The sequence below is a fragment of the Cyanistes caeruleus genome, chromosome 5, assembly GCF_971803275.1.
Source record: "Cyanistes caeruleus chromosome 5, bCyaCae1.hap1.1, whole genome shotgun sequence".
Taxonomy (NCBI): domain Eukaryota; kingdom Metazoa; phylum Chordata; class Aves; order Passeriformes; family Paridae; genus Cyanistes; species Cyanistes caeruleus.
Window position 1 is genome coordinate 37,680,921 of NC_141705.1, and position 20,307 is coordinate 37,701,227.

At 38.5% G+C, this 20,307-nt stretch overlaps 1 protein-coding gene across 10 annotated transcripts in view; it reads right to left on the minus strand.

Annotated features, from left to right (window-relative positions):
• Positions 1-20,307, minus strand: part of PALLD (palladin, cytoskeletal associated protein) — a 186,345-nt gene that overhangs the window by 19,697 nt on the left and 146,341 nt on the right. For 8 of the 10 annotated variants that reach the window (XM_086890292.1, XM_086890294.1, XM_086890293.1 and 5 more), the window contains 4 exons: positions 18,664-19,359; positions 4,932-5,067; positions 2,481-2,582; positions 412-633 (listed from right to left, as the gene is read on the minus strand). In XM_086890292.1, the coding sequence (XP_086746418.1) occupies positions 412-633; positions 2,481-2,582; positions 4,932-5,067; positions 18,664-19,359 (1,156 nt within the window). Of the gene's footprint in view, positions 1-411; positions 634-1,867; positions 1,919-2,480; positions 2,583-4,931; positions 5,068-18,663; positions 19,360-20,307 lie in introns of all 10 variants that reach the window. The other 2 variants (XM_023924927.2, XM_086890300.1) reach the window with 1 other exon arrangement.

The following is a 20,307-nucleotide window of genomic DNA, read 5'->3' on the forward strand; positions in this document are numbered from 1 at the left end:
GCCATGCCTGAACTAATTACCCATGCTAGCAACATGAGGTGGCTTTTGGGACTCCTGTGCCAGCTCACGTGGGGCTTTCTAGCATTGCACTGTGTTCTGTGCTATAAATGTAGCCTGAAGGTAACTCTGAAAATGACAGAAGCATTACTTCCAGGTAAAATAGTTGAGAAGTCTCAGGAGAACTGAGAGCAGAAGCCTCATGGTAGCATTTTTTTTACTAAATTTTTGACTACGTAACTCCAGTTATGCCACATGAGATTTGCAGTTTATGCCAGTTAGGAGTATTTCTTGTCAAGTGTGAATAACTCCTGTTCCTGTAAGATACAGTCCACAGAGTCCAGAGCCTGAAGGTAAGGTACCAACACAGAACTCTTCCAAGACATTCTAGAAATATTTACCATCTTTCCTTACCTTTGGCTTTGGATTTCCTGCCACTTTGCATGTGAATGTGACTGGCATTCCCTCAAAGATTTTGTAGTGCTTCAGCTTTATCTCAAAATATGGTGACATACTGTTATCAATAGGTTCATCTCCATGTTGCACTTCATCATCTGATTCTTCCACAGGAGATCTCTCCAGCCTGTATTCAATTTCACTGATCAACCTTTGCTCAAAGCTGGAGACTTTATATTCCTGTCAAACAAGAGGCAGATATTAGAGTCCAGCTTCAACACATTGCTTATGAAGATATGTTCTGAATGTTTGGAATCTTTTATTTTACTGATCTTTAACAATCCATTAAGTTTTTACATATAAAAGGAAAATGTATCTTGTTGAAGAAAAACACTATAATCCATGTCTCCAATAACTTCCCTATGAAACAATCAAGACATCTGGTATGAGGCAAAAACTGTATTTCATGTTGTCTTAAGGTCTAATTTATATGGGGAAAGAAAGTCATTGGTTGCTTTTCCATTTTTTTAAAAAATCCTATAAGAATAAAAGTATTCTGAGGCAGTTCATAAAAACAAAAGGAACACGCTAATATTTCCTTGAGGGTACAGACAGATTTAGGGTGGGTTTTGTTTCCAGATGGCTAGAAGACCATATGGTTCACATCTGCTATTTGCATAGAACTGTACCAGAGGCTGAACCCAGAAGGAAAAAATTATTTTGTTTACAGTTGCCTGTAAAAATGAGGAAAAAAATAAGAGAAAATGGCAACAGTGGCAGTCCATGATAGTTGTTTCCCTTTACTCCTGTTGCTACGGTCCTTGTGCAGGACAAAATTTATCATAACAGTATTGAAGATATTAGCAGGAAGAGCAGAAAGGGTCATCAAGTGTAAAACACTATGACTGGTTTGAATTTGTTATGATTTACTGATATACACTGTTATTTGCTTCAGCAGAAATTCAGACACTCTTTCAAATTACCTTTGACCATTGTCTCTGACCCTTGTTGAGAACATGCATCTCATGCAAAGCATCCTTTCACATCCCCATCCTTTGTCACTGCCTCTGGTCTGAGAATAACATGACATCTTTCTACCATCAGTTACAGAACTAATCATAATCCTCAATAATCACAAAAAATAGAAAAGCAGAGGAATACCTTATAAACTGCAGGTAGTTTTAATATGTCTTTGTTTCCTGAAGTGTACCATAAAAGTAAACCGTGAAGTACATGACACAGTTAGTATCATATCAGTGTATGTTATTGTTACAGCACAAAAATAGTGGAGCACACAATGATTGCTGTTAAACTGTCTGCACTCACACAGGCTTCTAGAACAACTTGAGCAGCCAAATTTCCACAGTTATTAATGCTAGATGACCTCTTGTTATTAACCAAGAACAGCAGAATGAAAACGAGAAAGAAAAAAAGATAGACAAAAAAAAAGACAGAAAAAGGTGAAAATGTTAACCTTTTGAATATCCACAGGACTCACTACAGAAGCGCCAACAGAGCGAGCTTCCTGCAAGGGTAGAAAAGAAGATCAAGAGGCAGAAAGAAGACCAAAAGATATCCATGACAGTTCCTCAGAGTTCTTTTCAAGAGAACGTACTTTGTGCAGCACCATAGGCAAATGAATGCTGCACATTTCTGAATAGCAGCTCTGGCATCCGAACAATGAAGAGCGTGTACCTGGCCTTTCAAGCAGACTTTCTGCTGTGGTTTTGGTCTGCACCCAAAAAGTGCCTATCACACAAATAAAAAGATGATAGTTTCAAGATAGTAGATGTATTTTTTGCCTTGAGAGACTTAAAGGTCAGGACAGAATAGGATAAATGGAAGAGTTTAAAGCAGAAAGCAAACATTCAAGAAGTCTCAACCTTATGGAAAAACTGAGCAATAGACATGTGATCCTCCAGTTTAATGCACTAATAGGTAACACATGATTTCTGTAATCAATACCCATCTTATCTTGTGTATATTTATGGCCTTATGTAGGATTTTATTTTAATGACAATCAGAGTCTGTAAAAAAGAAAAACTGAAAGACATTTTTTCCTATGAAGTCGTAGAGTTATGTGGCACCTGTATAGCAGGATCTTCTTCTGGTTCCTGTATATTGAAGACAGTTGCGGCGCTGTCTGCTCCCAGCAATCGACGAGCCATTTTCTCCTCATATGTCAATCTCTGAACAAAAAATAAAAAGGAGGTGAGAGGGGAGGCAAAAGAAAGAAAAGATATTGTTTCTCCAGCTACAAAGCAGTACACAGTCAGCAATGCTTAAAGTAAGATTGATAAAAGAGAGCAGCAATATGTTTCTAAAAGAAATTTTCTACCACAGTTTGTAATGCATTTTTTTAGTATTACAAGTATCTGTTTTGGTTTAAGCAACCCTTGCACTTGACTCTGCCATTTGTTTCCATCCTCGTGCCAGGGACTTGGGTAGGAATGAGCAATAGGAGATGCTTAAATCAGCATGGCCATCAGAAGAGGGCATATCAAATCATCCCAAATCTTACTCCAAGTCATTGTGCTCATTTTACACAAGGCAGAAAACACTGCCAAAAGTGATAAGGAGATTCTATTCTACTTGAATGTTTTGTCCAAAATACAGAAAAATGTATTCTTCAAGATTTTTAAATTTCTATTTCTTCTTACTCTTTCAGAAATTGAGGAGACAGCTTATAAAATACAATTTACACTAAGAAGAGAAAGCAAATTAAAAGAAAACCTTAATGTATAAACCAATTATTTCATTATTAATTTTCTTCCTGCATTTATGAACGCATTTCAGACACTTTCTTACAAATCAACATTGCAAAAAAATGCAAGTTTGTGGAAGACAGACTCATTTCATGATGAAACACCTCATTTAAAGAGAAAAAAAAAAATGAATGAAGACTGGAAAATGTAAACATTACCTCATGCTTGCACTTTTCAAAAAATCTAATTTAATTTATTTTTTTTAATGTCATGTTGTAGCTAAACCAGCAGGCTGAAAATCATGACAACTAGGTAGCAGTGTTGTCTTGGTTACAAGTGTCTAAGAAAATCATGAACTTTTCTTCACTTCTATTTCTTCTGCAGTCACTTCAAGTGCCCACGGCCACGATTACACATACAGAACTTACCCAAGACAGGAATCTGCAAGGCCAAAGCCTCAAGGCAAGCACCGAAAGAGAGTTTATTTAGTTCAAGCTCCCACATCATCTGATCGCAGTTGGTGTCTCTTTTTTTCACCTTGGGCCATGTGGGCATTCTCAGGACATTCCATTCATTTGCCCAGGACATTCATCTCCCTCATTTCCAAAATAGTCGTTGACAGTAATTCTCAGCCCACCTCCTTGGAAAATACAGGAACTAATACACTATGACAGAGATTTTGCTTAACTGCTACAGAAAACTGCCAAACACTGTGCAGTCAATGGAGAAGGGTAACAGAAGCAGCAGTCACTCTGAATATTCTCCCTACTTCACTCCACTGACCTTATTAAGAACCAAAATCAAACATCTGTAGATAGACAGTCTGACTCAATGGGCTTTCTTGAACTACACCACTACAGTTCATAGCTCAGACCTAGTACCAAACTTAATAAACCTCTGCACACTGTTCTGAGAAACATAAAATTCCACTTCCTTTCTAAGTGACACAAAAGCATCCCAAGGTATTCAGATGTTTCTTAAAAACATTTTATTGACAAAAGAGGGGTAACAGTTTACATTTTTAAAATTACTTTCCTCTTAAAAGAAATTCCTTCTTTAAAGATAGTGTCCTAATAACTGTAAAAAAATCTTAGAAAAGTTGCTTCTCTTCAAATCTGAGCATGAAGAATTTGGTATTTTATCTTTCATGTGTATCTTAAGTGCATAAAAATGAAAAGAGATCTTTGTGGCTGTGCATTTCCATTGCTTCATTTTCTCATTTTACCTCATTTCTTGACTCCTCGAGCAGATCATTAACTCTTGAGTCTGTAAGTTAGTACTACAGGCTATTTCTGTTCTACTGGCCAAAATTATATTGGTCAAAAGAAGCCCTCCAATGGCAAAATCCAATGATGCCTGAATCCTAATGGGTTGTTTTTATGATGAACTGCCTTGTCCTTTTCTGATGTCCAGTTACCGCCTATTGCATCCCCCATCGTCCAGTGGCTGAGCACGAGGTAGAATAAGCCTGGACTGAAAAAGAGCTATGCACGTTCATCCACTCAGTAATGAATGATTGAAAGCAAATGGCCCTTGAGGCTCAAAAAGTCCTGGAGATACAGACTGTGCAGGCTTCTTATGCAAATTCACCATTTTTGCGACCTCCATTGCTTTGTTAAGTACAAATATGTTGTCAAACAGGAGAAGGAATGATAGAACAAAATGTACACTATCATTCCTTTTAGAAATGCAATTTTGAAAATTCAGGTAAAAATTATAAATACATAAAAAGCAATCTACAACAATTATTTTATGTGCAGCATGCCTCAGAAACTACCAATAATGCCCACTCCCAGCCACTCCCATTCCCCAGGGCATTTTATGTTTTCTTACCGGTTGCCCATTGTTCAAAAGGTCTTCTTTGAAGCGAAGTTTTCTCTCCAGATCCTGAATTACAGCATCTTTTGACCCTTGAATCTCTTCATCTGATGCTATTCTAGCAGTTCTGCCTGTTTTCTTGGGAAATCCCCTGCAAAACAGTACCAAAAAAATCATGAGCTTTCCTGAAGTCATTCGTATTTAGAAATTTATTTGTAAACACTGCTATTAATGAAGAAAACAACACTGTGTCTCTGAAATTAGAGGCCTGACATCTTTCTATAGTGTACCTACCAACTCTACTGATTAAATGGTTAGTTTAAGGACAAAAATGAAACTATCCTTTATTTGTGCTTTAGTTAAAATAGCCCTCAGGATTGCTTGGCAATGGCTGTAAACACCATATACTCACAGATGAAACTGATGAGCAGTGGCAATAAAGCAAAACGAGGAAACATGAAAGAGAAAGCATGACTAGATAAGTGGGGATGGAAGATAAACTAGGTTCTATGAAATACCAGATGAATAAAGATCAGGAAGATGTAAGACAAGGCAGTTAATTATTAATTTCTTACGTTATCTATTAACTAATTCCTTGTAGCAACTTTGTAATACACACTGCATAACTTCATGTTTATTCTTCATATCTCTGTGAACACATACCCATAAGGCAACATGTAAATATAACATATAAATGTTGTTGCTCAAAAAAGAGCCATTCACAGAGTCTGTGTTACACTGGCAAAAAGAAAAATTTTCCTTGTGAAGCAGTTCTCAGCAGCAAGATTTCCTCATGGAACAGCAACCATTTAGCAGTTCACATTCACAGGGCTAATTTTTTCCTCTTACCAGTCTATAGGTTAGGATTAAACTTTCAGCAATTTTCACTCCCATTTTCTTAAACAGTACAGGAAATTTTGTTCTTCCAGACTGCACTAATATTTAACACTTTTCAGTAATGTTATGATGGCTTTATTGCTGGAAATACCCAACATGGCTGATTTCTACTGGACATCAGCTGTTCTTAACACAGTTGTGAAGAAATCAGCATTGCTATCATATTTGAAACTTGTAGCACACCCTGTTTCTTCAGTGAAGTCACACATCATCATTTAAAACACTGATAGCTGGTTCAATATTAGTTTACAGGGGTTTTATATCTTTGTTGAGTAAATAGGGCTCAGAAAAATACATGAGAATGACATGGAAAATGGGATTGAATCAGATAAATAGAGAAACTCAGATGACAGAGAGAGAAAAAAAATCAGACTAGCATATAACTGGTAAATTGATTTCCAATGCATAACTTAATAATTTAATTACCAGTGCCAAAATTCTAAACTAGAATCATATAGAGATAACAAATTTTCTTGGATATTATTCAATTCTATGTTTCTATGGTTAGAGAAATTTCATTCTTCAGCAAATGCTTTCAATTGTAATTTCTAGCATTAGAAAAAATAAAAAAATACATATATGCTATCAAAAGCCCAAAAGGAATTAACTGAATAGATGAAGAAGACGATAGCTGGAAACCTTCCTAACTAAAGCATTTTATATTCCGTTGCTCTAAGTAAATGCAAAATGTGAAAACAGTGAAGTTCTTGTAAAAAGAACTGTATTTTCACATTAAATCACAGCATAAGAGCAGACATTTGCCCAGTTTTACAAAGAGACAGAGAACTACATCCCTTGCCCTAGAAATACTGATTTCTTAGCTGGTGATCACCAAGTAGAACAATTGCCTCAGCTTTCAGCTGGGGGTCTTCTCAGTCACAAATAAGAAAACAAGTCTCCCCCACTCTGTTTCGCAGAAGAGACAGGAAAACTATCCCATCTACAGGGAGACAGTTAGAGAATGTTAAGAGAAAGGGATAAAGTCTCTTCAAGAAAGAGATGCATCAATAACTCCAGAAATTTGGTGCAGTAAATGTAAAGGAAGACATGGAAGGAAGATGGACAGGAGAAGGTGGGAAGAGGGCATCAGAAGAGAATGTCCCTCAGGAAGGCTTGACCATCTGCTGGAAGGCCAGTGGACAGATGCCATCTGTTTCTCCCCTTAACAGTCTTTCCCTTCACCTCTCTACCCTTAATTATCCAGGCCAGCATTGCCATGAAACCAAATTTTGTCACTTTTTAGACTACTCCTCCCCCAAAAAATTAAAACCTCCAAACAAATAACAACAAAACAAAACAAAAATAACGCAAAACCAAACCCAACCCAAAAATCAGCCAACTTCAAGGCGGCAAATTTCAAGTTCAGCATCACCTTTGGCTTTACCCTGTGCCAGCTTTTAATGGAGACTTGCATCATCCCTTGAAAATTCCAAGTGAAACATTAAAAGCTTTCATTTCTCATTCTCCTAAGTTCCATACTTGGACTGATATTCAGAGTTTTACCAGATTAAGGCCTGCTTGTGCTTGGGACTCTTTTGGTTGTAAAGGTGAAATATACTTGCCTAAGTAAGTCACAACAGTGTACAAAAAAAAAGATGAGCTACATGCTTGGGAGTGGACTTCAAGTAATGGATTTTCTGAAGCATTATTGATTATCTCTGAAAACAAAAACCCCTAAGCAAATACACACATTTTTCACAGAGGAATGAATACCCAGAGAATTACAAGTCAGTAAATTCAACATCCATACTAAACACAGAAAAACAATATCACAATCCATTTCTGAACAATGTAGGATAGTAATAAAATGAAAACTGAATCATGTCAAACCTCATGTTTATCTCTCTGTCAGGCTGAAGAGCATGCAGACAGGCAACAAGAAGTAGCTTTAATACACTTCAGTTTATGGCTTCTGAGTTAGCCTTCAGGAGCTGCAGTAAGTTCCCTAGTAAATCAGGGAAACAGAGTCTGGCTGACATTTCTATGATCTGGCTGTGTAAAGCTATTCAGTCTGAAAAAGCTGTTCAGAAAGAAACAGTGATTTATTTTTCTATCAAACTGAAATAATATAGTCCAATAAGGCATTTCAAAGAACTCTGTATACTAAGTTGAGCACTTAAGATTTTGGCCTTAATTGGAAAAATAAAATAGAGAAACACATTTCTCAATTCATTTGCAGGTAACAACTGTCACAATAATCTTCATGATTTGTCTAGAGGTATTCTAATGATGAAAACTCAGGAAAATGCTCAAAGCAATGCTAATGGAAAATTAGGGTTAATACATTAAGCATCTGTTGAGAATCTATGAGATTCTCATACTCTCATACATAAACCTGGAAAATAACACTATTATTTCAAGAAGAAAGGAAATATAATGCCAGGGCATGTCAGCATAAGACATGAAACTGAGCTGTTTTCCTTTATTCCTTCCTATTAGACATTGAATCCAGTTTTACCACTGCACTTCAAGAAAAATACAGCAAACTGGAAAGTTTTAGAACAAGAAAACTAAAAGTATTTTAAAAGTACAGCTTTTGCAACAAACTATGTCTCACACACAGAGGCAAAAATTCTTGTTCATTTAGTTAGGAAATTAGGAGAATGAAGATAGGCAAATCAAATGAAATGTCAGAAATCAGACAACAGCTGACATCAGAAAATAGCTTCTGACATCAGAAAATAGCTGGAATTTAATCATTCTTCATGTCCATTGAGGATGGTAAGTCACAGTAACTTGAAGAAGAACAGGCTTAGCTTAGACACGAACAATGTAAAACTCTCCTTTCTCCACCCTACAGCAGTGACATTTAAACCCTGGAGCAAGTTATGTAGCAAACCTACATAGGAATTTTATTTAAGAACAAGGTATGCAAATATGACAGCAATGGCCTGGGGATCCCTAGGTAACTTTTAACAGGAAAGGCAGACTCCTTAATAACCTTCCAAATCTCTGGTTTTGTGTAACATGATCCTGAGCTGTGCACAGTCGGTGTGGAAGTGTCAACCAAGACCTGGTCTAGGGAACTTACCTGAAAACTAGATTATCTTGTATTTAAGCAAGGAAGTAGCTGGTTCAAAAATTTAACTATAAAAGCGAGCACCAGTCAAAATTTCTTCAAATACCTTTAGAGAGCTTCTCTCCTCCTCTTTCAGTACTGTTTTAAATAGGGACAAAAAAATCCCAAAGCAGTGCATAAGGAAACATAGCTCTTCCTGCAGATGCTCTGTTTCCACCCCCTCTTCAGAATCTCTTTCCCTAAATATATACACTTCAAATATATACGTGTGTATATATATATATGCGTACATACATACATACACACCCCCACAGCAAGTTAACTCTTCAGACATACATTCTTGGGATGAATTTTAAAACATCTACAAAGCAAGGATAACAAATAGGACGACTTTAGTAAATCTATCTTCCAAAGCACAGATCCTTTCAGCCTGAGTAATGGTTTACATGGTAAGACAGCCTGGCAGCAAACTTTCTTCAGCTGCTTTTGCAAATATTTTCCACCATCCTTACATGCCCTTATCTGGATGCATTTGGCTCCAAAGATTTGTGTCCTCAGTGACGCATGAGCTTTCTTTGTGTCTTCTCTCAGGGATAATATTGAAAAAAAATACAATCTGTCAATTCATTTATGTATTCATATGTTCATTCTTTGCCCAATGCAGATTTCAGATTTACTACATTAAGGTAGCAGGAAAAAGCATATTTCAGGTTATTGACAGCATCAGTCTCAAGCACACAACCACCACCACAAACGTGCAGAGAAACTTAGAGCCTTGAGAAGCAGGCTGCAACTCATATGGATTTTAAGCACCTCTGAAATACACATCACCTAAGTCAGTGGGGGCCTGAATCCAGATACAGATAAAAGCACAATTGTCTGAATTCTTCTGGTCAGAAAGGGTGTAATGAAACTGCCAAAATTGTCATCTCAATTCACACAGGGATTTTTGACAGCAAAGTTTTTTGCAGCCTTGGCTTGGCTCTCCTTAGTTTTGAATATTTGCCCTGACATTTGTTTAGAAAGAAGGCCAAACCAGCAGTACTTTTCATGTTTTAATTACATGGAGTGCATGCTGGATGCAATTCCTTCTTTTCCTATGTACCTTTTACAGTGTAAACAAGGGCAACAGGCTGGCTGTTGTTATCCTTCCAAGAACAAATTCCTGTTTGCAGCCAATATGGCTTGGTTTCACAGAAATCCAAATTAATTCTCTGGTACTGAGGTAATGAACAGTAACTTGATTTTTTTTTTCCTTTAAAACTAAAGCCTTCCAAAACTACAGCTAATTCCTGCTCACTTCACACATTTTTCACTTACTGTAAAAGCAAAGTTACCACAAGAACTGTATCAGGTCACAAACTTTGAAGCTGCAGCTGCATACTAAAATGGGTTTAGTCTGATCTTGTCATACATGCTGTGGAGACCAGGAGCTTCAGCTGTGTCCAGCAATGTGATGTTACATGCATCTGAATTAAGGGAATGCCTGAGGAACAGACCTGACTACAGATGACTTCCAGCAAATGGAACAAATGTAACAATTCATTCAACAGTTCAACAGTTCAATTATTTCTACCACCCAATGTTCTGAAACCGTAGTTGAAGAAAATAAAACACGTCTCAGCATTGAATAGGGTTAAGACTGACATGAATAATATATATTTCTGAATATGTTTGATCCCTCTTAATGATTAGATAACGAAGAGTACAACTCACCTACAAAGTGCATGACTATCACCAATTTTTTTTTTTTTCTCTAAAGCTTATATTTTAAAGGACATTTTTACCCATGAATAGAAGAATAACTACTTTTTCATTCCCTTGTTCAGTTCCTTCCCCTACTGAGCAAGCTATCTCTCTGCCACATGCTGCACTGGTTACCATAGCTACATAAGTGCTATTCGCCTTTCCAAGGATGTGCATATGTTTTGATATCAAATTAAAAATCAAATGACTATTTTGTAATCTGTAATCTGTAATCTTATCTGAATTTCTGATTGTTACCAGCAGTATGCTAGAACTGATGTTCAAGAAGAAATAACTAAAGCACCAGCTGCTCCTGAATGTAGAAAAGGCTGGCACAATCCTCATAGTCCTGATATCTTTGGAAGAACAGGTAACTGCGAGAAGCATTTGAAGAAAAAGCTACACTGGACTGGGAAAAGGTATTATATCCAAAATATTAACCCATTTCCAGTTGATGTGGTACTACTGGTTAAGGTCTCTGCAACTATCAAGCATAGTACCTGGCTTTCACATTCACAAATGTTTTTGTGGCATTCAGATTGTTTAAAATTAAGTTTTAAAATTCAGCCCTCTGAAAAGGAAAACCTGCAGACCAAAACAAGCATCAAAGCCATGCTGTGAACAGCCTCTCTATCTTCTCAACAATGAAATATGTTTACTAATTCTCTAAGTTCACTGCCAACTTCAATATTCTTAAGTATCTCCAAATACCATTTTGAAAAAGAACTGGATAAAAATACCTTGAAAATTAATACTTCCAGATGCAATGATTGTCAGGATACTGTTATTTTGGCTTATGTCTATGTGTCTCCATATCTCCTTGATCTCTATTTTTGCACAGCTTTAATTGATTAGAGCTGGGGCACAACCTGGACTTCTAAGGTCAAATGGAATTAACATGCATTCATCATGTTTCAGAAAAGCTGATATAGATATGTATTTTATGATAATCACGTGCACATGCCTAATCAAAAGGTGTGAAAACAGTGCAAAAACAAAGCCCCCAGTACAAACTGTTTCTTAGCACAACCAACAAGAATTGATCTAATACCACAGCTAAATCCCTCATGTGTTGCCACAAGTAGTATCCAAGCTATGGAAAAAGAAAATTTTCAAGAAAATTTAAACAAAAATGATTTAATGGACAGGAGCAATAGCTTAAGAAAATTGGAGGTTGAGAATGAATGCAAACCCTGATATTTTCTGGATTTTTTTTCCAGTTACAGCAATAATTGTCTTTAGATATATTTTCCTGATGTATTACCTGGGAATACCTCCAGGTATGACTGAATATGCAGCAAAGAGAGATGAAGTCTTTCAGAAGCAAAGAAACACCCTGACTTGTCTTCTCAGTTTGATGTTGGAGCTCTTAATCAAGGTACTTCCTCCTACATATCACAATTTTCACATCAATCATACTGTAGATAGCATCCATTTTTTACAGTTGTGACAGGCATAACTTACAGAAACAGGAAAAGTATAAGTCCCATCTACATAGGACAGCAATGCAGCTTACTCTGAAATGAAAGCTGGTATTTGTGCTGGGAGGCTTTAAGATAAAAAGACAGAGAAGTGTATTTTTTCCTCAGAGTGGTTACCGTCATTGCCACTTGACTAAAGGAACATGATAATTACTAAAATATTTATTTCAATTCCATTGAACAGAATGCAATGTACAAGTCATAGTATATAGCTGCAAGAACAGACCAGCAGCTCTGATTAAAAGGGGAGAAAAGTGCAATCTCTTTCTGATATTGCTTTTCTCATTATTACCACATAATCTCCTTTATGGTTTGGATTTAATGTTCTAAAGGTCACTGAGACAGCACTTAAATATTGTGTAGAATGACAAAAGCAGCTTATTTAATTACCTTGCACAAGGTAATTTGGACAATCTTGCATTCAAATAATGCTTTCTTTTCCATTTTCCATCCTTTTTCAGAAAGTAGTAAATCAATATTCATGTTATTTCACCAATTCTGTACAGTCAGATTTTTTCCTGTTTTTAGCTAAGGTAGTATTACTGAAGATATCTACTTTAAGAAAAAGTCTGCTTTAAGGAAAATCATTAATTTTTAAAGTTGCCTTCAAAAGGATATATGTATAGCTAACAATACATATTTTCCATACTTAGAAAGAGATTCTATTTCTCCAGGTTGGATAATTCCACACCCTTTGGTGGCAGGTTTTATACTTTTTAAGATCAAATATTCACTAAATAGTCACCAAAACCTTCTCATGGGATTATCTGTGCTTTCACAAATGCCCATGTAAACAAAAAATATATGTGCTTAGCTAGAACATTTAGGTATGCTTATTTCTGTTCCTTCACATGTTGAGTTTTTTTCTAGGAACAATGAAGATCAGTTTCTAGTTTCTAGAAACTTAACTGTGAATTAACCCCCCTCAACTATGTTTCTGTCACATTAACTCTGTTCTCTGAAAGTCTTTTGCAACCAAAAGCTAATCTAAATACAACAGACCCACCCACCCACCCTAGAGTTTTCTTTAGGTAAAGAAGGAAAGAACTAAGATTTTTAAGAATGGTATTCAACAAACTTACTCCAGCCAAGTTTTACCTCAGAAATTACTAACAAGTGCTCATAATTCCCTTAAATAATTAGCTAGGCAGTTCCACCAGCACTTCTCTTCTGCTTCACAACACAATACTCTAGAAAGACACAAAGTCTACCAAATCGACTGCAATAATAAAAAAAGTTATTTTTAAAGCTTGTTCAGCTAACACCACCACAGCCACAGCTTGAAAATGCTGGTCACTACCAAGTATCTAGAGCTTACTGGAAAATTGAGATATAATTCATTCAAGGGAATCACTCACCATATTGTTGCAAATAAATGCTTAAAATATTTAAATATGAATTAGTAGGTATTAATGACACAAAGCTGCCTTCTGTTGTTTCAGATATCCAAGTAAAATGTAGTAAATTCACAAATAAGTATTCCCATAATACACACAAGACTGTAAGACCACATGCAGTTAAAAAAAAATCCAAAACAACTGAACCACAACAAACTCCATTCCAAACAAATTAACAATTCCCAGTGCAATGTTCCCAAATCTATCCAAATTTAACCGGAAAGAATATTCATTGGTTCAAACTGGTTTAGCTAATGTGGTCACTTCCACAGAATCTCAGGGTTCAAAACCAAGGAAAATGTTGAAACATTAGCATGGTATTTACTGTTCATGGATCCACAGAATACAGGAATTGAAGAGAGGGCTAGAAATGTTTTTACAGAATCATAGAATATCTTGAGTTGGAAGGGACCCACGAGAAAAACTGAAGCCAACTCCTGGCCCTACACAGGACACTCCAAGTCTTACACTGTGTGCTTGAGAGCACTGTCCAAACACTCCTTGAGCTCTGTCAGGCTTGTGACCACTTCCCTGGGGAGCCTATTCCAGTGCCCAACCATCCTCTGGGTGTAGAACCATGTCCTAGTATCCAACCTAAACCTGCCCTGAACACAGCATCAGGCCATTCCCTTTGGTCCATTCCCACTGGTCACCAGAGAGATCAGTGCCTGGCCCTCCTCTTCCCCTCATAAGGAAACTGCAGACTGCAATGAGCTCTCCCCTCAGTCACCTCTCTGGGCTGAACAGGCCAAGTGACCTCAGCTGCTCCTCATACGGCATCCCCTCAAAGCCCTTCATGGGGCTCCTATTGACTCTCTGTAATGGCTTATTTTCTTTTTTGTATTGTCATGTCCAAAACTGCACACAAGACTTGAGGCAAGGCTACCTGAATGCAGAGCAGAGTGGGACAATTCCCTCCCTCGCCTGGTTGGTGATGCTGCGCCTGATGCACCCCAGGGCATGGTTGGCCCTCCTGGCTGGCAGGGTACAGTGATTCAAAACTTTCCATCAGTCAGGACCCCCAGGTCCCTTACCAAATGGCTGCTCTCAAGCCTGTCATCCCCAGTCCTCTTGTATATCCAGGGTTGCCCTGTTCCAGGTGCAAAATCTAGCACTTATCTTCATTAAACTTCATATAATTGGTGATTGCTCAACCCCTCTTATTTGTCAAGGCCTCTTTGCCCTTGAGGTAGTGACAGTTCCCCTCAGTTTAGTATCACCAGCAAACTTTCTTAGTATTCCTTTGAGTTCTGGGTCCAAGTTGTTTATGAGGACCTTGAAGAGCACTGGTGCTACAGTGGAGCCATGCAGAATCCCACTAGTGACTGTGTGCCAGCCTGACGTAACCCTGTTTACTGGAATTCTTTGTGCCTGACCTGTGAGTGCTTTGTGTGCCCATCATATGATGTGCTGATCCAGCTGAATGCTGGACATCTTGTCCAGAAGGACACCATTAAAGACAGTATTGAAAGCTCAGCCAAAGTCCAAAGAGATTACATGAACAGGCTTCCTTTTCTCAGTTAGGTGGGTTACCTTGTCATAAATGGAAATTAAGCTAATTAAACAGGACTTTCCCCTGATGAAGCCATTCTGGCCAATGACTGCATTATCCTTCAGGTGTTTTAGAATAACTCCAAAAGTAATCTTCTCCATAATTCTACCAGGCACTGAAATGAGACTGGTAGGGCAGTTTCCTTCCTGCTGTTCTTGAACACTGGGACAACATTAGCCAGCATCCAGTCAAGTGGGACCTCTTCAGATTCCCAAAACAGTTCAAAAAGTCATTGAGAGTAGTCTTGCAATGACATCAGCCAGCTCTTTCAGCATTCTTGGATGAATCCCATCAGGGCCTGTAGACTTACAGGGATCCAGCTGGAGCAGTGATTCCCTCACAAGTTCAGAGTTGACTCCGAGTTTATAATTCTCAGAATTCTCGTCCTTCAGCTCAGGGCACTGGGACCCACATAGTCCCTGACTGGTGCTGAAGACTAAAGAGAGCATTAACCACCTCTGCCTTGCCTATAATCCTGTTCATATGGTGAACACACTCATAATTTAACATGTCACTGCTGTTTCTGGACTGCCTTTTGCTACTAGCATATTTTTAAAAGTCTTTTTTATTGTGCTACACCGTACTGTCTGGCTTAAACTCTAATTGAGCTTTGGTGTCAATTTTCTCCCCATGGAGGCAAGCAGCATCTCTGAAGACCCCCCATGTCATCTAACTTTGCTTCTGCTGGTCGAACATTGACATTTTTTTTTGCCTTACCTCTAGAAGAAAATCCCTGCCAAGCCAAGTTGGCTTTCTGCCTCACCTGCTTTTCCAACATTTTGGCATTGCTGGCTCCTGTGCCCTTAGGACACGGTGCTTAAGAAGTCACCAGCATTGATGGATCTTAGCAGCATCAAAAACATTTTCCCAGGGGACCTTACTCATTAGTTTCCTAAGCAGACTGAAGTTTTAAATCTAATTGCTTCGTGGTGGCTGTGGCCAAGACACCCACCAATTTCCACTTCAGTCATGAGATCATCTCTGTTAATGAGGAGCAGATCACAGAGGGAATCTTACTCAGTTGGTTCCCTTAGTGTCTACACCATGTAGTGATCATCCAGGTGTTTGGGAACCTTCTGGACCTGCTTGTATTAGCTGTATGGTATTCCCAGTTAACATTTGCTAAGCTGAAGTCCCCTGTAAGGACAAGAGTGGTTAACTTACAGATGTCCCTTAGTTCCTTAAAGAATAACTCATCAGCATCACCGTTCTGGATAGGAAGACTATAGCAGACTCCCATGATTTTTGACCTGCCTTTGACCATTTCCAAAAATTACTGCCTCAACCTGCAATGTTTATTACTTTACCTTTACTCTGCTCCTATCGCAACACAAAACTGAAAAAAAATTATGCCTACCAAGTTTTGCTTTTGAGAAGCCGATCTGCAGTTGTGCCAAGATTTAGCAAGACAAAGTCTTTGAAGAGAAATGGCTTGACTAGGATTTCAGCTGCTGAGCAAAATTTTGAATGCTGCAATTTATTCCTTGCACCCAGTCTGTAAAGCACACTGTCAGGAAACAGTATCATTTTCATAGATCTTGGAGATCATGGCGAAACGGTGAGACTACAGGCCGAAATCACGGAATACTGTGTGAAGCTCAGAAACTATGTCTTGGAAAGATAAACGTGTTGAAGAGGACTTTTGAGGACAGAGCAAAAGACAATGGAAAAGCAGCAAAAAGTGAAAGGGTCCAAAAAAATAACTGAGCCTATAGCACAAAGCAGAAGAGACCTAAAGCTGAAGGGAAAATGGAGGCTCAGGAATGGTATGAGAATTATGGGAAACGGAGTGATTTACTCAGCAAGATGCACCAGACATTAACCTACACAGTAACATGAAAAAGGAGAAGCCAGGGAAAAATTGGCATCAAAGATACATAACAATAGATTATGGCTTTTCTGCATCACACAGTACATATTTTACCATATTTTAATGTTACAATTCAGATGACAAATGCTCACTGTGTATATATATACACACACACACATATATATATACATAAATTATACATACGTACATTCAGTATAGTTAACACAATCCAGCTCCCATCTGGACTTTATTTCCTGAGGGAATGCAGAAAAACAGCCAACTACCTCATCCCCAGCTCAGATCCCGAGGTTGCTGCCTTGTCAGGGTGGGGGAGGGAGGAATATGGATAGACACACCATCATGTGCATCTCCAGACTGGCTGCTGCGCTTGGGGAAGTGAGGGGCATGGGGAAGGGGCAAAAATCTTTGCAGAGTTGTTTCTCTGTCCAAAGATCAAAGGGAATGAGGAAGAACACAGCTAATGCTTCAACTCAGAACATGTATCCATAAGCACATAACAGAGAAAGGGGGACACAATGGAGGCTCAAGTTGCTGCTATTATCCTCACAGCACACAGAGGTGAACTCAAAAAAGAATCCACTTCTTGTCAGAACTGTATAGCTGGACTAGAGCCTTTTCTTAGAAAATCAAGGGTAATGGCAAGCTTCAGTGGGCTGTGCTTACAAGCTGTCAGTAAATTAATCATTCAATTTTCAGTGCTCAGTATCAATAGTGAAACTCAGCCAGTGCAAAGGACACAGTAAGACAGAAAATCACAACTATTATGACTGCAAGGGCAAACTGCACCATTTTTAAATTTTTCTCCTAAAAAAGTTTTGTGGCCAGACTCCATAATGAGCTGTGACACAAATCAAGATAAAGAAATGCTTTCTAAAGCATATACATGACTTATTACTTTGATATCTGTCCTCTTTCTTCCTTCTCTTTCTTTTCATATCTTGGACTGAAATAACAGAAGTTCCCACTGCAACAGTATGTAGCTGAGCAAGTCACCTAGATACTGTAGATATGTTTAGACAAACTTCTGGACAAAGTTATAAATAAGCCTTGGATACAGCTATTCTCATTTTTGTTCTTTAGCATGTCTCTTTGTTCTCTAAGGATGGAATGAGCATCTAGTGCCAGTGGAAAGACAAACTGATCTATGATGGGAGCTGACATGCTCCAAAATACTATTTTGGCCTTTAGAGAAGACAAAAGGGGAAAATTAGTGTACAGAGTTGTTCGGGATAGGGATTCTGTTTGTTTTTATGCACTGCTATTCTAAATCCCTCCCTAAACACTTTTTCAAACTTCCTCAGAACATAATCTCTAGCCAAAGCCTAGACCACTTTGTTATCAGATGTGTACTTTACTACCTTGTATTTTCAGTATCACAAAGCTATAGGGACTTCTTAAAGGTTCTCTTTTCACTTGGTATTTCTTTACCTGGAGATGTAATAGGAACACAAACTGCAAATTTCACTGAATATGAGACTTTAAAAGAACTGGGCCATGAAAAAGGTTTTCTTGGATCTCCTTACACTGCCCTGGGCCTGCAGAGCATTTTGCTGCTGCTTTCATATTTCCTCAAACTCCAGTTCAAAGCTTCAGCTTCTCATCTTTTGTGCTCCTACTGTAGGACTCTTTCAGAATCTCACTTTTGTGAGGGTTAAAAAACTATCTCACATCTCTAGCACAGAAGCATTTGCAATTTATTCATACATCTCTCCCTCTCAGAAAACAGCTAACAGCGAAGGACCCTAGAAAAGTATAAATGAAGCAAGTGCAATAATCTTCATTACAATCTTCAGCACATCAAAGAGCTCATCAGCTGATACTTACGGAGGCGTCACTCCTTTCGGGAGGCCTAATGCGTTGACAGAAATGGGTGGTGGCTGGGATGGCAGCATGGAGCTGAGAAAAGCTGCTGGAGACTGGCCGGAATTAGGAAATCTTGGAGTTGGAGACAGGCTGTGGGAAGGTGAAGAAAGTGAAGGAAGAGGAGGGGGTGGAGGAGGTGGAAGTGGAAAGGAATCACACACTGGATATGTTGCTGTTGGACTAAAGACAGGTGGAGGTGGGGGTGGAGGGGATGGAGAAGATGGAGACCAGGCATATTCCCCTTCTGGAGCAAACTGCTGAGAGAAGGGAGGAACTGGCACTCTCCCAAACTGTTTCTGAGAAGCAGTTGGAGACATAGGAGAAGGAAGGCTAGATGTAGATGACCCAGAAGATGGAGTCACATAACCTGAAGCAGGGCTGATGTTCTGGGCAGCAATGAACTGCTTAGGCCGAGCGTAGTTGAAGGAACTGGAAGATTGCATGGTTGGGGAAGTATGAGAGTTAAGAATACTCATTGGCACAGGAGAGGTGGCAGACTGGCTGGACTCAAGCTCCTGGAAGGAGGGGGGAGGAGGAAAGGAAGGAGAAGAGGGAGGGTGCTGCTGATGATCAGGTTGCTGCTGGTGGCGATACCACTGTCCACTTTCTTGCTCCAGACGAATTTGGTTCTGCAGCTGCTGTATTTTTTTGGGGTCCCTGTGGGAAGGAAAAATAGACAAAAAGATGATCAGACATGCTGTGCTGGCTGGGGAGGAAATAAAAGTTCCACTGATCTATGTCCAGGAAAATTGAAAGAGAGGGAAAGTTCAAAGCATATATGTTGAATAACCCCATTTCTTCAGAGTTAACACATTGCTACAAAAGTCCATTTTTTTGTCCTCAAGATGAAGGAAAATGGGTTTACATAATAGAATTTAACAGAACTATCAATTCTTCAAAAAGGTAAATTATGTGGCAATTTGAAGCACTTAGGATATTTTAAAGGAGCAATCCAGACAATGGAATTAAAGGTAAAAGTACTGAAACTCTTAACAAGGTTTCTCTGTTTTTTACACTTTCTATTCGATGGCCCTGTTTCAATAATAAGGCTGAAATATTTACCCAGTAACAACTTCAGCAGTATCTGAATTTCTGCTGTAGCCTCTGTGGGCCAATCAGACAGACCTAATTACAGCCATATTTTAAATGAGGTACTTGGAGACAAGGGACCAACTTCTGTGTTTGAACTATCCATGTATGTAGATGAGCAAAGACTTCTGAGAAACATCTGTAACCTAGGGAAGCTGTGAACTGAGCTTTCCCAGGTCTTTAGTTCCCCTTTTTCTCCACAATTTTGTTTTCAACTGTAGGTCCTGAGACAAATCTTAGTAGATACTTAATATGGTTCTGAGGCATTGCAGTACTATCAGCTCAAATGGAAGTAAGAAGTTCATTTAGAAATGCAGAAATTCACGAGAAGGAGCACCCAAAACTCTTAATTAAGGAAAAAAAAAAGAAGGAAAAAAGTTCAATGTTCAGCAGTGAAGCAAATCAGAACTGGGTTGTTTTTTTTTTTTTGTCTCAATACAATTGTTTGGAAGACATTAAGCTCAAAATTAACTGTGTGGTCTATCATGTGACAATCCATGACTTGCTTAAAAATTG